The 19,233-nt window shown below is 45.5% G+C and overlaps 1 protein-coding gene across 3 annotated transcripts in view; it reads left to right on the forward strand.

Annotated features, from left to right (window-relative positions):
• Window positions 1–19,233, forward strand: part of ABCC13 (multidrug resistance-associated protein 11) — a 340,660-nt gene that overhangs the window by 319,050 nt on the left and 2,377 nt on the right. For 2 of the 3 annotated variants that reach the window (XM_087378873.1, XM_087378874.1), the window contains exons 31-34: window positions 10,638–10,748; window positions 11,051–11,212; window positions 12,920–13,107; window positions 13,193–13,382. In XM_087378873.1, coding sequence (XP_087234999.1) covers window positions 10,638–10,748; window positions 11,051–11,212; window positions 12,920–13,107; window positions 13,193–13,382 — 651 coding nt within the window. Of the gene's footprint in view, window positions 1–10,637; window positions 10,755–11,050; window positions 11,213–12,919; window positions 13,108–13,192; window positions 13,383–19,233 lie in introns of those variants that run through there. The other variant, XM_087378875.1, reaches the window with a different exon arrangement.

The raw sequence follows: 19,233 nt of genomic DNA on the forward strand, positions 1-19,233 counted from the left end.
TGCGACGCAAAAAGCACCAATTTCTAGCCCGGAATGAGGAGGAGCTGAGAAGTTTACTTTTCAGCTGTGATTCCAAGGAATTCTGGAAGAAATTCCTTCGCTTGAAATCTCAAACTCCTCTTACAGACCCGCATGTTTGGCTTGCCTATACTTCCACTTTATATGATATTCCAGACCAGCCACAGATCGACTTATCCCATGTGCCTAGACCCACCTCCTCTGCCTTATTCTCATCTAGTAGTGTCTGAGCAGCAGTTCATCGTTTGAAGACTGGGAGAGCTAAGGACCATGATGGATTGCAAGCGGAGTATGTAATCCATGGGATTGATGCCTTAGCTACAGTCCTCTCCCGTCTTTTTAACGAGTCCATTTGTACAGGTCTTCCACCTAGTTGGCTAGAAAATACTATAGTACCCATACACAAGTCGGGGGATCCTTTGGAGGCGTCGAACTACAGGACCATTATGATTGGCCATGTCATGGCCAAGATTTATGCGACCATTCTAGAAGGACATATAAATGACCATGCCGAGGCGACAGGTATGACAGCTAGAGGGCAGGCAGGATTTCGTGCAGAGCACTCGACTCTAGATCATATCTTCACACTCAGGGCTTTGATTGAGGAGGCGAAGTCACGTAAGCAGCGGCTCTATTGTTGCTTCGTGGACTTCAGAAAGGCATTTGACACTGTGCCGCGTTTCAGACTCTTCCAGCGACTTTGTGACTTGGGATTCAGTGGGGAGATTCAATGGGTGATCATGGCCTTGTATGAGAGAGTCACAGGTAGAGTCAGGACACGGGCGGGGCTGTCGGGGGAAGTACGCACTACGATAGGGGTGAAGCAGGGGTGTCCTTTGTCTCCGACACTCTTTGGTCTCTATATCGATGAGTTAGAGATGTACATACAGACGATGGGTGGTACAGGTTCTTTACTGGCAGGATCCACGATATCGATTCTCCTCTATGCAGATGACGTGGTTCTTATTTCTTCCTCCCAGCAGGGTTTACAGGCACATCTCCATGCACTCCACAGCTTTTGTCAGGACAGAGGGTTGTCTGTAAGAAGACCAAAGTCATGATCTTCAACACGTCATACCAGGTTTATAGGAGAGGCGAGTTCTCTTTCACATTTGGGCAGGAGGTGGAGCTAGTCAGGGAGTATACATATTTGGGTGCCACATTTAGAGGTCCAGTCTTCACCATGACGCATGCAGCACGAGATAGGATCAGTAGAGGATATGCCGCCTTGGCTCTTCTCGAAAGGCAGTGTGCACAGTCACATTTTCAGCATCCCGACACGAAGTCCTTACTTTTCGATACGCTGGTGAGACCTGCAGCCATGTATGCTAGCCCCTTTTGGGCAGGAGATCTCAGTGTTGCAGATTGGAGACGAGTAGAGAGGTTACAGATCATCATGTTCTCAAGATTAGAGATTAGAGAGGTTACAGATTAGAGAGGTTACAGATCATCATGTTCTCAAGATTGATCAGAGCGAAGCCCATGGTACCGCATCAGATTATGCTCGCAGAGTTCGGAGCTACACCCCTAGCGCTAGATGCAGCATTTCAGTCAGTTACATACTTGCATAGGATCAGGGCGCTCGGAGACTCAGCAGCAGGTAGAGCACGATTACCGTGGCTAGCACTGACATCCTCGCAGATGTTAGCGGAGAGAGGTCATACTTTTTGTTGGTACCACACACTCTCCACATGGCTCACCTCGTTGGGCTTGGATATGGATAGGCTGCCACCATTTCGATACAGCATAGATGCCCCTCGCCTCCCTCTCACTCGACATGAGCTCAGTCAGGTTATCAGGGCAGATTTGTTGCAGCTACACACGTTTCGCACTTGGGTTCATCCCACGGAGCTTCCTACGAAGATGGCCACATATCGTGACCATTTTCTCAGGATTTCAGAGGATGGCTTCATCATATCCCCAGGATATATCGGCGTTCATATGTCGCACTCACTCAGGATTGCCTTGGGCCAGCTCAGGGTATCTTCCCACAGATTAGACGTTGAGGCCGGCAGGATGCGTCGTACAGCTACCGGACATAGACCCAGGCGAGAGACTAGGATATGCCCTTGTTGCACTATGGGGGAGGTGGAGACTGAGGAGCACTTTGTTTGCAGATGCCCTTTATATTATGAGATCTGTGGCAGATTTCACTGTTTATTTGGGCACGGATTTGGACCTCTCTCTCGGATTATGGAGTATGAGGATCAGTATTGCTTAGCGTTGTTCATCAGGGAGATCACCAGATACAGAGAGATTCCTCAGAGAGCACCGTCGCATCCTTGCCAGAGACCTGGTTATTCATGAGGAGCAGGACCATGAGCGCAGAGATAGCCCATCTTGCCAGAGAGCACCGATGGTTCCACCCCGAGGATGTACATATGACATGATCCGGCAGCACCGTAGGATGATCTTACACAGAGGCCGTACCCGTCGCTTTATTTCTAGACGACGGAGGATGATGGCAGATTTTCGGAGGAGATTGCTCCATGGAGACTTGGCACCGCCAGCAGCCCACTTGACACTTGCCCAGATCTTCACACTCATGGCAGGAGGCATGGTGGATGGCCATGACTTCCATCATTTCTTTGGATCACAGACCCCTTAGGGAAGACGATGTTCCTCATATTTCATATTTTACATTTTGTATCTAGGCATTTTCGGTACTCTATTTCATTTCATTTTGTATCTAGGATTTTTGTAGTCATTTTTGGCATCTTAGCTGTATTACGATGAGGCCACCTAGTTGGCGCATCGTTGATGATGTATTTTCCTTTCGGATGATTTTGTGTCCCATAGGCCATGTATGGCCTTCCGTGGACCTTTAATAAAATTTCTTTCTTTCTTAGTGTGAGAGAGAGAGGGAGAGCTCTAGCCTTCCGCAACAGCTCTAGACCCTCCCCCACCCAGCCCGTGAGCCTCAGCTTCCTGTTGCGCTGTATCAGAGCTCAAAATACGGTGATTTGGAGCAGCTACTATCTGCCGTACAGCCCGCCACAGCCCCGTACAGATTCCGTACAGGTGTACGGACTGTTTCGCCTGCTACAAGTTGCTGCTGCCAGTTCATCTCCGGCTCCTGGATCGATTTTATACAGGGATTTGCTTGCGGACTACATCTATATACTGATTTTGAAGGCTCTTTGCTCCCGTTTCTCTCCTCTTGGGTCTCTGGGTCCGGTGCACCTTTTCCATCGCCAAAATCTTCCCTCTTTCTCTGAAATCTAGTTCATCTTGGAACTTTTACTGGTTTTTCTCTCCTTTTCCTCTATAAAACTGTTTTTTATCTTCTCTCAACCTCTACATCTCTCTTTCCCCTTTTTCTCCTTACAAATACACTCTTTTTCTCTTCTCTGTGGGCTTTTTTTGGGACTATTTTTTCTCTACTATCACTTTATAGGTACCTCCTTTCTGGGTTCCACCTTCTTCCAAAGCTATGGCTGAATATTCCTATGAAAAAACTTTTCAAAAGGATCGTTCAATTCATTGCAAGAAGCAAAAGCAGGCTGAGGGTCAGACTGAGGGTCAGCATGACCTGGTACATGATTCTGTTGAGGCACAACTGGTCTATGATGCCATGCATGAAGGATTTGCAGACACAAGGAAAGAGTGGAAAGACTCGGTTCCATCGGTTGGCCTCATGGTTGAAGTGGATGAAATTGTGGATCTAGTTAGAGAATATGCCAAAAATGCAGTCATTTTATTTTTCCCAGGCCGGATGCCACCTGCTGTAGAGGTAGGCAACTGGTTGACTTGCACACTGGCTGGCTCGTTTGTTCGCAAGGTACACTATGCAGCCAGGGGTTTTTTTGAGGTCATTATGGTAGATGAGATACACAGGCAAATGCTTTTGGAACATTCGCCCCTCTTTTTTGGGCAACAAATGGTGCACGTATTGCCATGGTCTCCCACAAGGCATTTTCAGGCTTTGATCCGACACCGATGTCTGGTCTGGGTTGAAGTTGTAGACTTCCCGCAATGCATGGCTTCACTCTTGTCTAAAATTGCAACGACTTTAGGCAAAGTGGTCTGCCCACCACGGCCTAATGGCAACTGGAATCGAGTTTGCATTCTTTGGGATACTGATAATCCCAGACCAGACTCTTATTCAGTCACGGTGAACAATGTCGACATGGGAAGTGCTTTTTATAAATTGAAATGGGGATTATTTGCAGGGGCTTGCTTTGACTGCAAAAAATTTGGACACATGGCTTCACAGTGTCCAATGAATCAGCATAAAATGCCTCCTGCTACTTTGCCAGTTCAAATGCCTACTAAAGATGCTCCTACCTCCATTGGAAATAAAAACAAAGATAGTAGACAATTTTTTGGAACTCAGTATAAAGGCAAAGCTCCAGTGGTTTCAAATGGAAATGTTTCTTCACATTCACCTCCTACTATTCAACCCTCAACAAAAGGACCGAAAGCTCCAATTGATGGATGGCAAAGTCCAAGAAAAGTTATTTCTGCTCGAAGACTTCACCCCCTCGCACTTGGAATGGTGCGCCTTCTAGTGGAAACTCCCCAGAGGTCAATACGGGAATTGGGATCACATGGGCTGCAGTGACAGCTAGTAGAACACTCTTCCCTGAAGAAGAGGTTGCTGCTTTGCTGTCTACTCCTCAGGTGGATATTTCTTCTCAAGGAAGAGGCCTTGACCGTGAGATAGAAATGCAGGGCTAACATCATGAAGTTTGTTGTTGTACATAGCTGTTATTTTACTATAAATATCTGTAAATATGACTGCTCATATCAAATGTTTTACACTTAATGTCCAGGGGATGTGTGATAGTAGGAAATGGAAATCTGTGTGGCTGTATATCAATAGATTTCAGCCTGACATAGTGGCATTACAAGAACACAACCAACATGTCTATGCAGGAAAGACAGGTCACTACTGTGGCTATGATATTTTCTATACTGGGGAGTACTCTTTCTCAGGGGTAGTCTCTCTGATCAAACATGAGCTTCAGCCCGTTATTGCTTTAAATGACAATAAAGGCAGATGACTTATTCTTCAATGCATCATTCAAGGAGAGGTGTTTGAATTTGCTTATGTCTATGCACCTCAATCCTCTAGAGAAAGAACTATAATTTGGGATGCCATGCAACAATATCCATGGAGATATCATGCCTTTATATGTGGGGATTTCAATAATGCTCCACAACAGGGTGACAATACCTCCATACATACTCATATGTTAACCATACTCATATGTTAACCCCTGAAAGGCATGCATGGTCTCAATTACTGATGCATCTTGATTTGGTTGATCTTTGGAAGGAATTGCAGCCTTTGTCACCCAGATACACCTTCCAACATAATGCCTTTTCTTCTTATCAGGCACGTCTGGATCGATGGTATAGTGTAGCTCTGCAACAAAATGGTGATGTTACATGCAAAATGTGGATTGACTATGCCTTTGTGCATTCAGATCATGCACCTCTATGGTTGAGGTTATCCTTTTATGATATGCCAGATGATAGATTGCCACAAAGGTGACATCTGATTGTGAACAATAGCTATTTGCAGCATGCTGCTTTCAAGGCCATGGTTACTGAAACATCTCATTCTCTGTCTTCTCACAGCCATATTGATATTGATAATGCATGGGATTCTTTTGTTTCCAAAATGCAAGTTGTGATTAGAGGTTATGGAAAGTCTTACATGAAGACTCTGAGGGAAACTATTGCTCAAGCCAAATTCACTTGTCAGGACCTCACCGAACTCAGCCATCTTCGTTCGTTGTCCCTGCATAAGCAAACAACACTATGCCAAGCTAGACATTGTCTTCAACTCAATGATCACAGGAAATTGGCTAAATGGGAGACTAGAGCAAGACAAAGAGCCTTTACAGATAAAGGCTGCTCTTCCAAACAATTTTTCAAAAGCTTGCATCAGAGGAGATCAAAAACAGAAATTTGCAGGGTGCTTCTGCTTGATGGTTCATGGACTACCTCACGGTCACAGCTTGCTTCTGTTTGTGTGCATCATTTCTCTCATCAGTTTGGTTCTGCAGTTCCTCCCTCGCAGGGGTTTCCATTTTCCGAGCAAAAACCCCCGAGTGACGAGCGGACAAAAGGTGGAAGGGGTCATAATATATAGGCTCAAATCATTTTTAGGGAGCAAAAAATTCCAAATTCTTTCAAGGAATATGTAAGTAAATATGAAACATTGATAAATAGATATAGATATCAATATACCTTTATATAATATGCATATATAATGTCCAAGTGGTGACTTATTTTATGACTTTCAAAAATCCTTTCTTTTGCTTTCACCATTGCTTGGATCATGAAATTTTGAGCAAATATCCTCTTTACAGTTCTTGAGGATGACCTAAGAAAAATAAATAGTACCTTTTCAATAGACCCTCTAAGTGTATTTTGCTAGAGGAATATGGTTTGAAGAGCTTGTCCCAACCCTATTCTGCCGGCGAAATACCCTTGGAGAGCCTACGCAGAAGAGGTCATAACTTTTGCTCCTTAGCTCAGATTGAGGAGCTGTAAAAAGAAAAAATGTTCAAAATTTTATGATCTATGCAATGATAGGCTTAAAATTATACTTTTTATAGTTATAAAAGAGAAAAATTAAAATTTTCAAGATGTATATGAGAGTTACAGCTTCTCCCTAATTCATATTATGGTAGGAAGGAGTTCAATAGAGACCACATTTCCTTAAAAGTACTTAGGTTTAGAGAATTGGGAATATTATAAAATCCCTACCTTGCCTTCCCATATTCGACAATGTATTAGAGATTAATTTATGATTGATTATGATGGCTTCAAGTATGAGGTTTCCAATATCTTTTTCCTACTCATCCAAGGAATATGGTATACATTATTACATGAGAGCTTCAAATATGGGATTGCTAAAAATTAGGGAAACTCTGTTAAATTGATTGAATTACCAAAATTCTCAAAAGAGAGTATGGTAGGGAGGTATTTATAGGAGTTTCTAAAGTGTTCACTATTTGTTCATATATAGATGATGTTCTCTAAAATGAGGGTTATAATGAAAAATAAGTAAGTATATGGTTCTATAAATGAGAAATTAAGAAAGAATTTATATTCCTTTGAGAAATATACAAGCATGGTTGGTGTCAAAAATTATCACTCGGACTTTTCTGCTCGTAGGTTTTTGCTCGGAAACTGTGCACATCCCTCCCTCGCAGCAGGTTCTATCTGTACGAAATTTATTGTTACAGCATGTTTCTCCTATCATTTCCACTACTCAAGCCACGGTTGGTTTAGGAAAATTAGATTGTCAGATGCAATCAAATCCTGTGGTAGATGGAAATCTTCAGGATGGGATGGTCTTACAGTGGAGTTTTTTCTAGAATATTGGCCTCTTTTGAAGCATACATTGCTGCATATGGTGAACGCTGCTTGGCAAAATCAGAAAATGCCAGACGCATGGAAGAGAGGTCTTGTTAAACTCCTTCCAAAAAAGCAAATTTGTGAATCTTTGGCTGACTGGAGACCTATCACCCTTATGCCAGTCATTTACAAAGTTACTACCAAAATGATTGTCGATCGGCTAAAGGGGTTTTTACATGATGGGTTGCATCCTGCGCAATATGGCTTTGTTCCGCGTAGGCATATCACAGATAACATTGCTAATGCCTATGTTGGAATTGAATATGCCAAATACATGCAGCAGGATGTTTTGCTATTGCAAGTTGATATTGCCAAAGCCTTTGATACTGTTAAGTGGGATTTTATTTCATCGACTATGCAGGCATTGGGATTTGGCACAAAAATGCAGCAAGTTATTACTTGGCTATATCAAGATAGTAAAGCTGCCTGCATACTTTCAGGGGATATTTCTACAACCTGGACTCTTGGTTGTTCTGTTAGGCAAGGATGTCCCCTAAGCGCTTTACTTTTTGCCATAGCCACTCATCCAATGCTTCAATATCTAGACCACCTTTTGGACACTGACCAGTTGCACGGCTTGGAGATTCATGGCAGTCGTAGCATGATCGCTCAAGCATACGCTGATGATTCTTTCTTTACCCCAAAAAATACTCAGAGTGATCTGTCCATGATTATGCAGGCTCTTTCTACATATGGATTGGCTGTTGGTCTTCGGGTCAATTTTTAGAAATCAAAATTATTGCCGTTGGATGCTCATGAATGGCATAGTCTTTTGTGGCCTGGGGAAATTGTTCCCACTTCTCAATTGATTCGACATCTTGGCTATCCTCTAGGTTGGGGACCCACCCATTCGTAACAAATTGATTGGGTGCTCACAAAGTTGAGGGCAAAACTTGAATATTGGAAGCTTGCAACTTGGCCATTACATGTTCGTTTGCGAATAACACAATCCATTTTGATAGCATACATACAATTTTATCTGCCTCTCATCATATTCACTAAGGTAGATCTGGTTGCCTTTATGCCTGCTATCATGGAAATTTTCTCGTGTTCAAAAATGGGCAAGAAAAGTCTCAGATTACTCTCTATGCATCGTCTCTGTTCTCCAAAGATGCACGGGGGTTTGAACATTCTCAATATTCAAATGCATTTACTTGCTCACAAAGGGAAAATGATGTTGCAGTTTATGCAAGGAGATCAGCCTTGGGCTTTCATGATCCACTCTCTTTTATTACATATTCATACTTCTTCTTTTGGGCATTGGCAGCCTACTCAGTGGGATTTCCTATTTGGCTCTATCCAAGGCAAGATCAGAGGGTGCCCTTTTGTCTCTCGTCTGCTTCTTGATTGGAAACATATTTTATCCCACTTGGAATGGAATGGCCGGGATTCTTTGTCGGGAAATTCTTTGAGGGCTGAGAATATTTATTGGTCTAAAGTATTCCACCCTTCCTTGGCCATACAAGAACCCAGACGTTCTTATTTTCTCTCTTTCAAAGGCATTTCTTCTATGGCGTATGTACTTCAGGATGATGGCACTCTTTTATCCTTTTCTATGGCTACTAGCAAATACGGTTTGGGAGCTCATTATCGTCCCATTCTTCTTCCTCTTCAGCCCGTCCTTTGAAGCTCTCACATATCACAGTGTCATCTCTGTATACAGTGTTATTATTTCCGCCTTGGATTTCTGACAGAGCAAATACTATTTGGCATATGGATTGCCCACTAAAGTGGTGGAGAAAGTGACTGCGTCTCCTTTGGCATTATAAAGTCCCTCTTTGGCAACAGCTTTTCCTTTGGCGAGTCCTACTTGGCATTTTTCCATCTGGCCAATTACTCCCACATAGACATATTGCTCCGACTGTTTGCCACAGATGCCTACACTATGCTGAATCTGTGCTTCACATCTTCTGGCACTGCCACAAACTTGTGATTTCATCGCTCTCATCCGACAGAGACTTCGAGCAAGATTTCCTACTGTTACTTTTGGCAGGTTTTTCTGGTTGTTTGGTTTTCATCCAGCTAGATAGGGTTTTGACTTATTTTTTGTATGGGTACGCTACTAGGCACTGTGGACTTTATGGATGGACAGAAATCATAGAGTCTTTGGTGATCCCCTATTTTAATCTTTTGTTTTTTTCAAACGATCTCTGCAGCAATCATTCTATGATTGATTGCGTTCAGACTCGTTTGATTGATCAGGATGGATATACAGCTTATACTGAGATTTTTAGTTGAGTAGTAGTTACTCCACTTTCGAAGTAACTATGAATGTAATTATTTTACAGCAATAAAAGATTTCTTCCCATAAAAAAAAAGTGTCTCTCTCTCTCTCTCTCTCTCTCTCTCTCTCTCTCACTCACTGTGTGTCTCGAACGTAGGAGAATAGACACAGTCCTTGTGAGTACCCCTCCCATAAGGGGTACCATCATTGTAGTATCTTAACAGCGAGAAGCAACACATTTCTAACATGATTTAGAGACATTAGGAATTCTAATGGAATCCCATTCGGGATCACACGGAGCTCAAACTACTCATGACCAACACTTGACTCATGATACATACTAGGACATGACAAGAACTACTGATGGCACATGGAGTCCTTCCCGTAGTTTTTAGGATCACCAATTGTTTTTTTTGCATATTGGAAGTGTGATAGACACCTTCAGCCCCCCCTGGGGGGTGTACTCTCATGTTGACTTCCATTTCTTGGTCTCGTAAGCTTTTTAAGCCTCCCACAGACATTAAGAAGACTTTTTTCTTTCTCACCCTTTTGCACGAGACACATCCCTTCTCTCTTCTTTCCATAAGCAAAACTCATGCAAAGAGAAGCCATAAAAAAGGAGACAAAGCCACTTGGGAAGCTACAGAAGGAAAAGGGGCAAATATGGTGGCAGGTTGCAATGTTAAAGGGAGGGAAAAAGATGAAGGAAGGACTAAACCCCCAAGGCATTGAGAAGCAAAGTCACGAGGCTGTGGTAGAATTTGTGTTCTGCAAAGAGAAATTGGAAGAAGAGAGAGATTTACAGGGAGTCTAGGCAAGGTCATGTAATTACCTCAAGTGCAAGGCATGATGTTTCCATAACTGAAATTTCAAGCATGCATTTTTCTTTTGCAAACAAGTAGATGAATGTGGTTTTTGTAGGTCCTATCCATGTTGAATAGTTCACATATTGTTGTGTCTGAAAGATCTTGTTTGCATTATTCTTACCTTGTTAATCAAGTTCGTTGTTTTCTTATAGGTTGGTTTGGCTCTTTCATATGCTACACCAATTATCTCCTTGCTAAGTGACCTACTATCGACTTTCACAGAGACCGAAAAGGAGATGGTATCTGTTGAAAGGATTGAAGAGGTATAATTCGATTTCCTTTACTTAAACTGTATACTTATTTAGATAAGCTCATAGTTTCAAACACGACTATATGTGTCATGCCAAAGGTTTAATTGGTACTGAATACATTACATGGACAGGAAATAGAAGCAACTTTTAATCCTTCAACAAGTACATCATGCAAAAATTATTTTGACATTGATCGTATTGTAACATGCTCAAGAAAAAGAGTTGATATAGTATGGCTTTGAAATGCTTATTGCCCTTCATTTGATGAATTTCTACTTTTGTAGAACTCATGATATTTTTATTGAAGTTCACAGTATATGGGAGTTCCAGCAGAGCAAGATGACAAAGAATCAAAAGCTAACATTGATTGGCCAACACAAGGATCCATACGTTTCAGTCAAGTTTCGTTAATATATAGGCCATTACTTCCACCAGCTTTGAAGGACATTTCATTTTTTATAGAAGGGGGCTTACAGGTTCCTCTCTCTCTTTCTCTCTCTCTCTCTCTCTCTCTCTCTCTCTCTCTCTCTCAGGGAAGACGATGTTCCTCATATTTCATATTTTACATTTTGTATCTAGGCATTTTTGGTACTCTATTTCATTTCATTTTGTATCTAGGATTTTTGTAGCCATTTTTGGCATCTTAGCTGTATTACGATGAGGCCACCTAGTTGGCGCATCGTTGATGATGTATTTTCCTTTCGGATGATTTTGTGTCCCATAGGCCATGTATGGCCTTCCGTGGACCTTTAATAAAATTTCTTTCTTTCTTTCTCTCTCTTCCATGTTCAAGTGCTTAGTCAACAGCATCTCTCATGAGAGGTTAGTGACCAGAGCACATAACTATACTGCATCAATCCCTTTGGAGCTACATTTCCAATGATTATTGTAGGTTGTTGTTTTCAGCCATTTGTGGAGTCCACAGTCTACTATTTGTGTACGCAGCTGTTGACTGTACTATGGTCAATAGGCTCACATGTGACTATTGCAACTTCCTTTGCAATGCTTGTATGTAGCAGTCCATGGGCAACAATCCGTGGTTTCTTTGTCTTTGCAATGCACAGTCCGTTCCTCCAAAGGTTCATAGGTGACCACTTGCTTATAGCAAGATGTACTTGCTCACTATGAGTACCACCTTGGGTTGCATCTCGCTCATGTGGTGAGTGAATAGGGATATGTTGATGGTGGATGTGGACTTTTCATACTGGAGGAATGTGCTTGAAAGTATCTTGTTGACAATAGGGATGAATAAAATATGGCATAATCAATGATAGGGTGTCTAGAAGCCCTTTTTGGAGGCTCAGGTTTGATTGTCCATCTCATTCTTGTGGTGAAAGAGGACCTTGCATATGTGGAAAAAGGGTAATGGAAATCTCCTTTCCAAAAGGTAGAAAATCCCTTTTACTATGATTGAGGTGTTAGGGGAGAAAACTTACAATGCAAAGGCTTACATTTGTCTTAAAAGCTGCAAGATCATGTCTCCATGTAGCCAAGGAAAGAAAATTTCCAGGAGTTGGAGATCAATTATTGTTTGGGCTATCAAGGGCAACAATATGATGCCGCTTCTACTATTAGCTGCATCCATTTATGCTTGCTATTGCCAGCCACATCCAGTGTACTTGCCACAACTAGCCAAACCTGATGTCACATCTGCTGTGCTTGTTGTAGCTATAACGCATTACATGTCTATATAAGTTCATTTGCTATGATATCCACAATGTGTCAACCACATCCATAGCAACATCCATGCGGCCTCAACCACTTTCGGTGTGCCACAAACACATCCAACCACATCAAAGACACAGCTGCAGCCATGTCTACGGTACTAGCCACATTGCCACATAGGCAAATTTCAATCAGATGAGTTGTGTGCAAGGTGCCTACTTTCTAAGCATGCATCAAATGCTTTAGTTGTTTTATGCTTATAGAATTTTGCTATTTTCTAAGAAATAAACTTGCAACACAGTTTTCCTTTTGTATAAATGTAAACAAATTTGGAGCATGAATAGGAAACAATCTCCCTTTACAAATGAATCAATTCCTCAAAAAAGAATATGGTGGTAGCAATGACTTCACTGAATTTGGTTAAAAATGGAATAAAGAGGATATCCAAATTTAAGAAAACTACCTAGCTTTGGGTTTATCCTCTTAAGCTCTATTTCTAACTCATCAAAAACATACAGGTGGGCATTGCAGGAAGGACTGGAGCTGGAAAATCTAGCATCTTAAATGTATTATTTCGCCTCACACAGCCTACATCTGGACATATATTTATCGATGGGATTGAAATGGGAAGTGTTCCACTTTTTGAGCTTAGATCTAAGCTGGCCATTGTCCCTCAAACTCCATTTATTTTTGAAGGAACTATAAGGTGTGTCTTTGTGCATCCATATCTTTTATTTATTTTTAACTTTTTGCACGAATATGGTTAGGGTTGTAATAGTTTATGATAACAGGGATAATTTGGATCCAAATGGAAATGCTACCGATCTCAAGATTTGGGAAATCCTTGAGAAGTGTCATCTTAAAGGGACAGTTTTGAAAGGAGGGGGCCTAGATATGTATGTCATGGAAGGTGGCGAAAGGTTTTCCCTTGGTCAACGCCAGCTGCTTTGCCTCGCACGTGCTCTTCTCCAGTCTACGAAGGTTTGATTCTAAGTTTTTTTGTCATTTTGCACAATGGTTTTTTGAATTGTTGTGCTCAAACACATGCCCCATTCATGAGAGTGAAAAAAAATATAAATATTTAATAAAAGGACTTGCAATTCAAGGAAATGAATAATAGTACATTCTAAAATGAAAATGTGTGGAATCATGCATACCACACCACACTATCTCCATATAGGGATAGTATCTTTGCCTAAACAACCATAAAATCTCTGGATCCTGAGAAAGACTGGAATATACCTGCCAATCTCAGAATGCATGAGCTCTTGTTGATGGAAGTGGGTAAGCTATCCTTCCAATGTTACTGCTGGATATGGAGCACACGTACCTTGCTTTTGTTAGAATCTCACTAGCAATCCATAATCACCGTCATGACATGTTTGTATCTAATCTATGAAATCTGACCATGATATTGGTTTTAATAACCTCTCTAGTTGATGTGGATCCCTGACATAATCTGTCACAAGCTAGATTTGTGGGGAAACGAATTTCTATGAAGTGCATCAATAGATTTGAATAAGTCTGGTCTCCATTTATTGCTATGAACATCCAGGCTGCTAACTACTTCAACCCTCCTCTTCCGGCCCCCTCCCCTGCCCTGTCACCCTCCTCTCCTAGCTCCCTCCCATCCGCCCCTTCACCCTCCTCCCTCATGCCCCTCAGCCTCCTTTCCCGTCCACCCTCCACCTCCCCAGCCTCTTCTTTTTCCTCTCCCGGTCTCACTCCCTATCCCATCCGCCCTCATCCCTCCCCCCAACTCCATCTGCCTCTCCTCTCCTCCCTTTCTCCTGCGCTTGATGGGTGGCTTCTTCTGGCAGCAGCAGTATCTAGAGTGCGGACCGATTGTTATTGTGTTCAAGTCGGCCTTCTCACCGCGATTGGCGATGGACCACCCTTCACCCAATCCTCATCCGCTTCCACCAGCCGGCAAAAACCGTTATGTTCTCAAAAGACAAGTTGCAGCAGCTCAAAAAAGATACAGAGCAGGAGAGTTCGACATCACTCTTTGCTCGCATCCATGGGTCCCACCCTTCCACGTTACAAGCCAGGGACTGGAAACCTCGCACGTCGCCTCACAGATGTTCATCTGCATGGTCGAGGTTTCTTCCAGGTGCTTTTTGACTCCCTGGATGCAAGAGGTACAGTGCTTCAAGCCAGTCCCTTAGCAGTAAGCTCCAGGAGGATTTTCTTCACCCTATGGGTTTTGACCCTGTTAAGCTGGCTATCCCTTTCTTTGGGACTGCTGCTTGTAATGTAATGACAAATCAATTTCACCCCCCAAAAAAGTGTGTGCATGTGCAAATGCAAGTGCACATACACACATGATACACTAAATGGTCTCCTGGAACTATTGTGTGTGTTTGGAGATCGATGAGGATAAAAGTGATAGGCAAGAGGACGACTGAGCTGAATAGAAGGAGTTGATCAGCTGCCTACCTCCCCCCCCTCCTGGCCATCTCCTCCTTCTCGCAACCCTCCTCCGCCTCCTCCCCCACCATCTCCCTCGCCATCTCCTCCTCCTTCACCGCTTTCTCCCCTGCCACCCCCCGCCATCTTTGCCTCCTCCCCATCTTCTCCCGCCTCCCCCCCCCACCATCTTATCCTGCCTCCCCTCTTCGGCTCCTCCCACTGCCCCTCCCGCCTCTTCCCGCTGCCCCTCCGCTTCCTTCCTCTGTCCCTCCTGCCTCCCCCCTCCACCTCCTCCTCCCTGCCATCCCGCCTCCCCTCCCCACCATCTTATCTTGCCTCCCCTCTTCGGCTCCTCCCACTGCCCCTCCCGCCTCTTCCCGCTGCCCCTCCACTTCCTTCCTCTCTCCCTCCTGCCTCCCCCCTCCACCTCCTCCTCCCCGCCTTCTCCACCTCCTCCTTCCTACCATCTCCACCTCCTCCTCCCCGCCATCCCCCGCCTCATTTCCAACTCCTTCCCTACCTTCTCCCTCCTTCCTTCAGCCCGCCTTCTCTCGCCCCCCCCTCCGCCTCACCCCGCCATCTCTCCGCCTCACCACCGCCATCTCTCCGCCTCACCCCGCCATCTCTTCGCCTCACCCCGCCCCCTCTTCGCCTCCTTCCCTACCATCTGTTTCCTTTTCTTTGCAGCGGGAGCTTTTGTGCTTGTTTGAAGAAAGACGTTGCAAAGAAAGCTAGAGATTGCTCTCGCGGCCAAAGTTCGGGCTCCTCCCCTGCCACCCCTACAGGGCAGGCAGAGTCAACAGGCTAGGGCCTTGCCTCCCCCCCCTCCCAGATAGGAACAGCAAGAGTCTCAAACCCCCTGGGTGACACCTTCAGAAGGGGACTTGACCCAGGCTAAAAAGAAAAATAAACCAAGCAAACTGGCTTGAAAGTGTCGCAGGCAACGGGCTACACACACGGAGAGAGAGAGAGAGAGAGAGAGAGAGGCACTTGCGGAGGAGCAATTGTAGGAGCCCATATTTGGAGACCCCCCCCCAGCGGCAGGGGCCACGGTTTAGCCATTTGATCCTCCGGGATGGAGGTCCAGCGTTCGTAATCAGCCTTGTATCAGCAGTGAGCCCTTGGAGCTCGTGATGCTGCGATGGCAAAAGCTGCGGAGGCTAGCCAGCAACGGTCTAGGAGAAGCGGATCCAGAGCCTCGGTGAGCCTGATCAGCAGGGTGGGCATGTGGTCGCCCATACTCCCCCCCGCCGTCCCCCTCCCCCCTGGCTCCCTCTCCCACTCCCTCCCTTTCCTCCTGAGCTCCCCCCACTCCCTCCTCTCTCTCTCACCCTGCCTGCTATCGTCATCCTCACCACCATCCCCCTCCCTCCGCCTTCCCCTCCCCACTCCGTCCCCCCCTCCCCCTCCTTCTTCAGCCTCCCCCCCCTCCCCTCCCTCCCTTGGACCTATCTCGACTCCCTTGCCATCAGGCAAGGGTAAGACAGCGCCCCCTTCCGCTTCCTCATCGCAGTATCTTGTCCCCTCCCTCCATTCAGGGGGGGAGCCAGAGGGAAGGGGCTCGTCCTCTCGGTCAGCAGCTCCCAAACTTTAGCCTGGGCGTCCCCTACCGCTGGACTTTTGGAGATTGTGACTCTGGAACTATCTAGAGATTTTGTACTCTTATCCTCTACCTCTAGAGGTAACGCTTGTGATCTTGCAGCCCCGGAAAGGGGGTTCGATCAGCATAGTGGGCTCCCAGACACACCTAGTTTGGAGATTCCAGCTTGCCTCTATAGGCTTGGAGAAGTGGTTCCCAGTGGTATTTGATGCTATGTTGGTAGATCAAATTTCACGCATGAGGGAGAAGCCGATGTGTGGTTTGGTAGTATGGGTTATCAAATTGCCACATGAGGAAAAGATCGATTAGGCATACTACTGGCCACTCTAGAAGTTTGTTGATTTGTTTGGGGTGGAAGTTTCCTTCATCATTAAGTGGGCACAGAAGATTGGCATTGACCCGGTGTCTAGCCTAGTACACCGATGTACGGACATGGACTACTCGCCCTCCAAACCCCCGACAAAGTCACAAGAGGAAGTCTTTCTGGGACAAGCACCCACTCACAAGAGAGCCTTGTTTTCTACTTCCCCATCTTCATGAGTTGGACCATAGTGAGTTGGAACGTGCACGGGCTCCACGACCATGCTCATAGTCAACCGCAATACCTGATCCTTCGGTAGGAGTTGCTACAGGCAGTGGTAGTGCGGGGACATCCTTTTGATACAGGAGCATATGTTCTCAGCATCAGACATCAGATGGCGACACCATCTCCTTTCGGGGAGAGGCCCGGAGGTGTGGTCCCTTGCTGTAGGATGGAGTGGAGGGGTCTGCATCTCGGTCTCACAAACAGTGGCCCCAAAGGTCTATGATTAGGTGAGCTTATCCCAGGACGTTTGGATGGGAGAGTCCAGGATTGGGATCCTAAATGTGTATGCCCTAGCGTGTAAACACCATTGTTCGGCCTTTTGGAGGAGGCTGACAGAGCGTCTTCTAGATGTTGACTCCTGGATTGTTGGAGGAGACTTCAACAACCTAGAGTTGAAGGACAAGCAGGGTAGTGCCTCATTCTCTGAGATGCCAGCAGTAGAGCGGAGCACGTGGGAGCAATTCATCTTCATGATCAGTGATAGAGACACATGGCGAGAGTCAGAGCTCAACAGGATACCTAGAAGCCTCCTCTCTTTTGGCTAGAGGAGACATGATGGACTACTTGAGAGGCCAGATTGTTTCTACGTTGGGGACTGGGCACTACACAAAGGCAGCTCTATCGGGATTCTCGCAGGCACCACGATGTCAGATCACTCTCCAGCAGTACTCCACCTAGAGCAACCCCGCCAAGGTCTTGCCCACCAAAAGGGGGTCCACCTTCCAGAGGACCTCCTACAGGATGGGGAGATTCTGTAGGTTATGGGAGAGATTTGGCAGTAGTCAGAGTTAGCACCTTGCGAGGGCTGGGCTTCATGGGTGGCAGATGCAATCCAGAGGAGCAGTGTGGAGTTGCAGTCTCACGCTCTTAGACGGAGGAGGGCTCTTCAGGAGCGTGAGCGTGCACTGCGGAGAGATCTCGCCTTCATAAAGAGGCTCAGGGAGCAGGACCCAATGGCTTAGTGACAGATTTGAGAGTGTGTGCCTTGAGCTTCAAGACACAGAGGTTTGGCGGGCTGAGTTCTCCTATCACTTCTTCTGGTGGGCGCGGTGGGTACAGCAAGGGGACAGAATGACGAAGCAGTTCTTTTAGACCACTGGACATGGATCGGCAGGCAGGCACGCAGTTGCAGCATTTACGGGATTCACAGGGCATTTTGCACACTGATCCATAGGAGATTCTAGAGCTGACCATGGTTTTCTATAGTCAACTCTTTAAGCAGACGAAGAGGATGACTCCAGCTTGCCTTGTGGCACGTGAGCTAGTTTGGAACCACGTTCCGACGGTAGTCTCGTGGGAGTTGTGCAAGAGTCTAGGAGCTCTCAGAATCCCTCAAGGCCCTCCCAACCCATAGGTGTCCTAGCAAGGATGGCTTGACTCCGGCTGCCTTCCAAAACTTCTAGGAGATCATTTCCACCCTTTTCCGCCTAGCTTGCCAGGAGATCTTTGACACGGGCTCCCTTCCTCAGTCCTTGAGCAGGGGGTGAATTAGTTTGATCCCAAAACGGGGAGATAGGTCAGACGTTCGGCAGTGGATATCAATCAGCTTGCTTGATACCGCATACAACATCCTCGCTGAGGTCTTGAATTTACGGTTACGGCCTCAGCTCACTGACATCATCCACGACACATAGACCGGGTTTGTTTGGGAGCGCAACATTTTGGACAACATCTTCACGTTCTAGGAGGCAGTGGATTGGGCCAGGGAGGAGTCATAACTTTTGGCCGTCCTTCTCTTGGATTTTGAGAAGGCTTACGATGGGGTGGAGTGGTCTTTCTTGGAGGGTACTATGCAGACGTTGGGTTTTTCAGACAGATGGATTAGAGGAGTTTCTGCTCTTTATGCTGGGAGCTCTACTCAGATGCTTGTTGGTGGACACACGGGCGAGGCCTTTCCTCTCTCTCGCTTGGTCCGTCAAGGTTGTCCCCTCGCTTCCTTTCGCTTCTTGTTTGTGGCGGAGGCTTTGGGCTACTACTTGAGATCGCAGGTGGCGGACCTCATAGGGTTGAGGCTCCCAATCAGACAAGAGGAGGAGTTGCTAGACTTTGAGTTTGCAGATGCCAGGGCTTGTACGTCGAGGGAACCACAGCGAGCTTGGAGAGAGACAGGGGAGCCTTGGCTATCTAGTGTGAGGCCTTGGGTGCGCGAATCAAGTCGACAAAATCCATCGGTTTCTTCACAGGCTCTGAGAAGGCACATGAGATTCAAGAGTGGAGGAGTGACTTTGGCTTCC

The sequence above is a fragment of the Dipteris shenzhenensis genome, chromosome 9 (assembly GCF_047967505.1).
Source record: "Dipteris shenzhenensis isolate YYH24624 ecotype China chromosome 9, Dip_SZ_1.0, whole genome shotgun sequence".
NCBI classification, from domain to species: Eukaryota; Viridiplantae; Streptophyta; class Polypodiopsida; order Gleicheniales; family Dipteridaceae; genus Dipteris; species Dipteris shenzhenensis.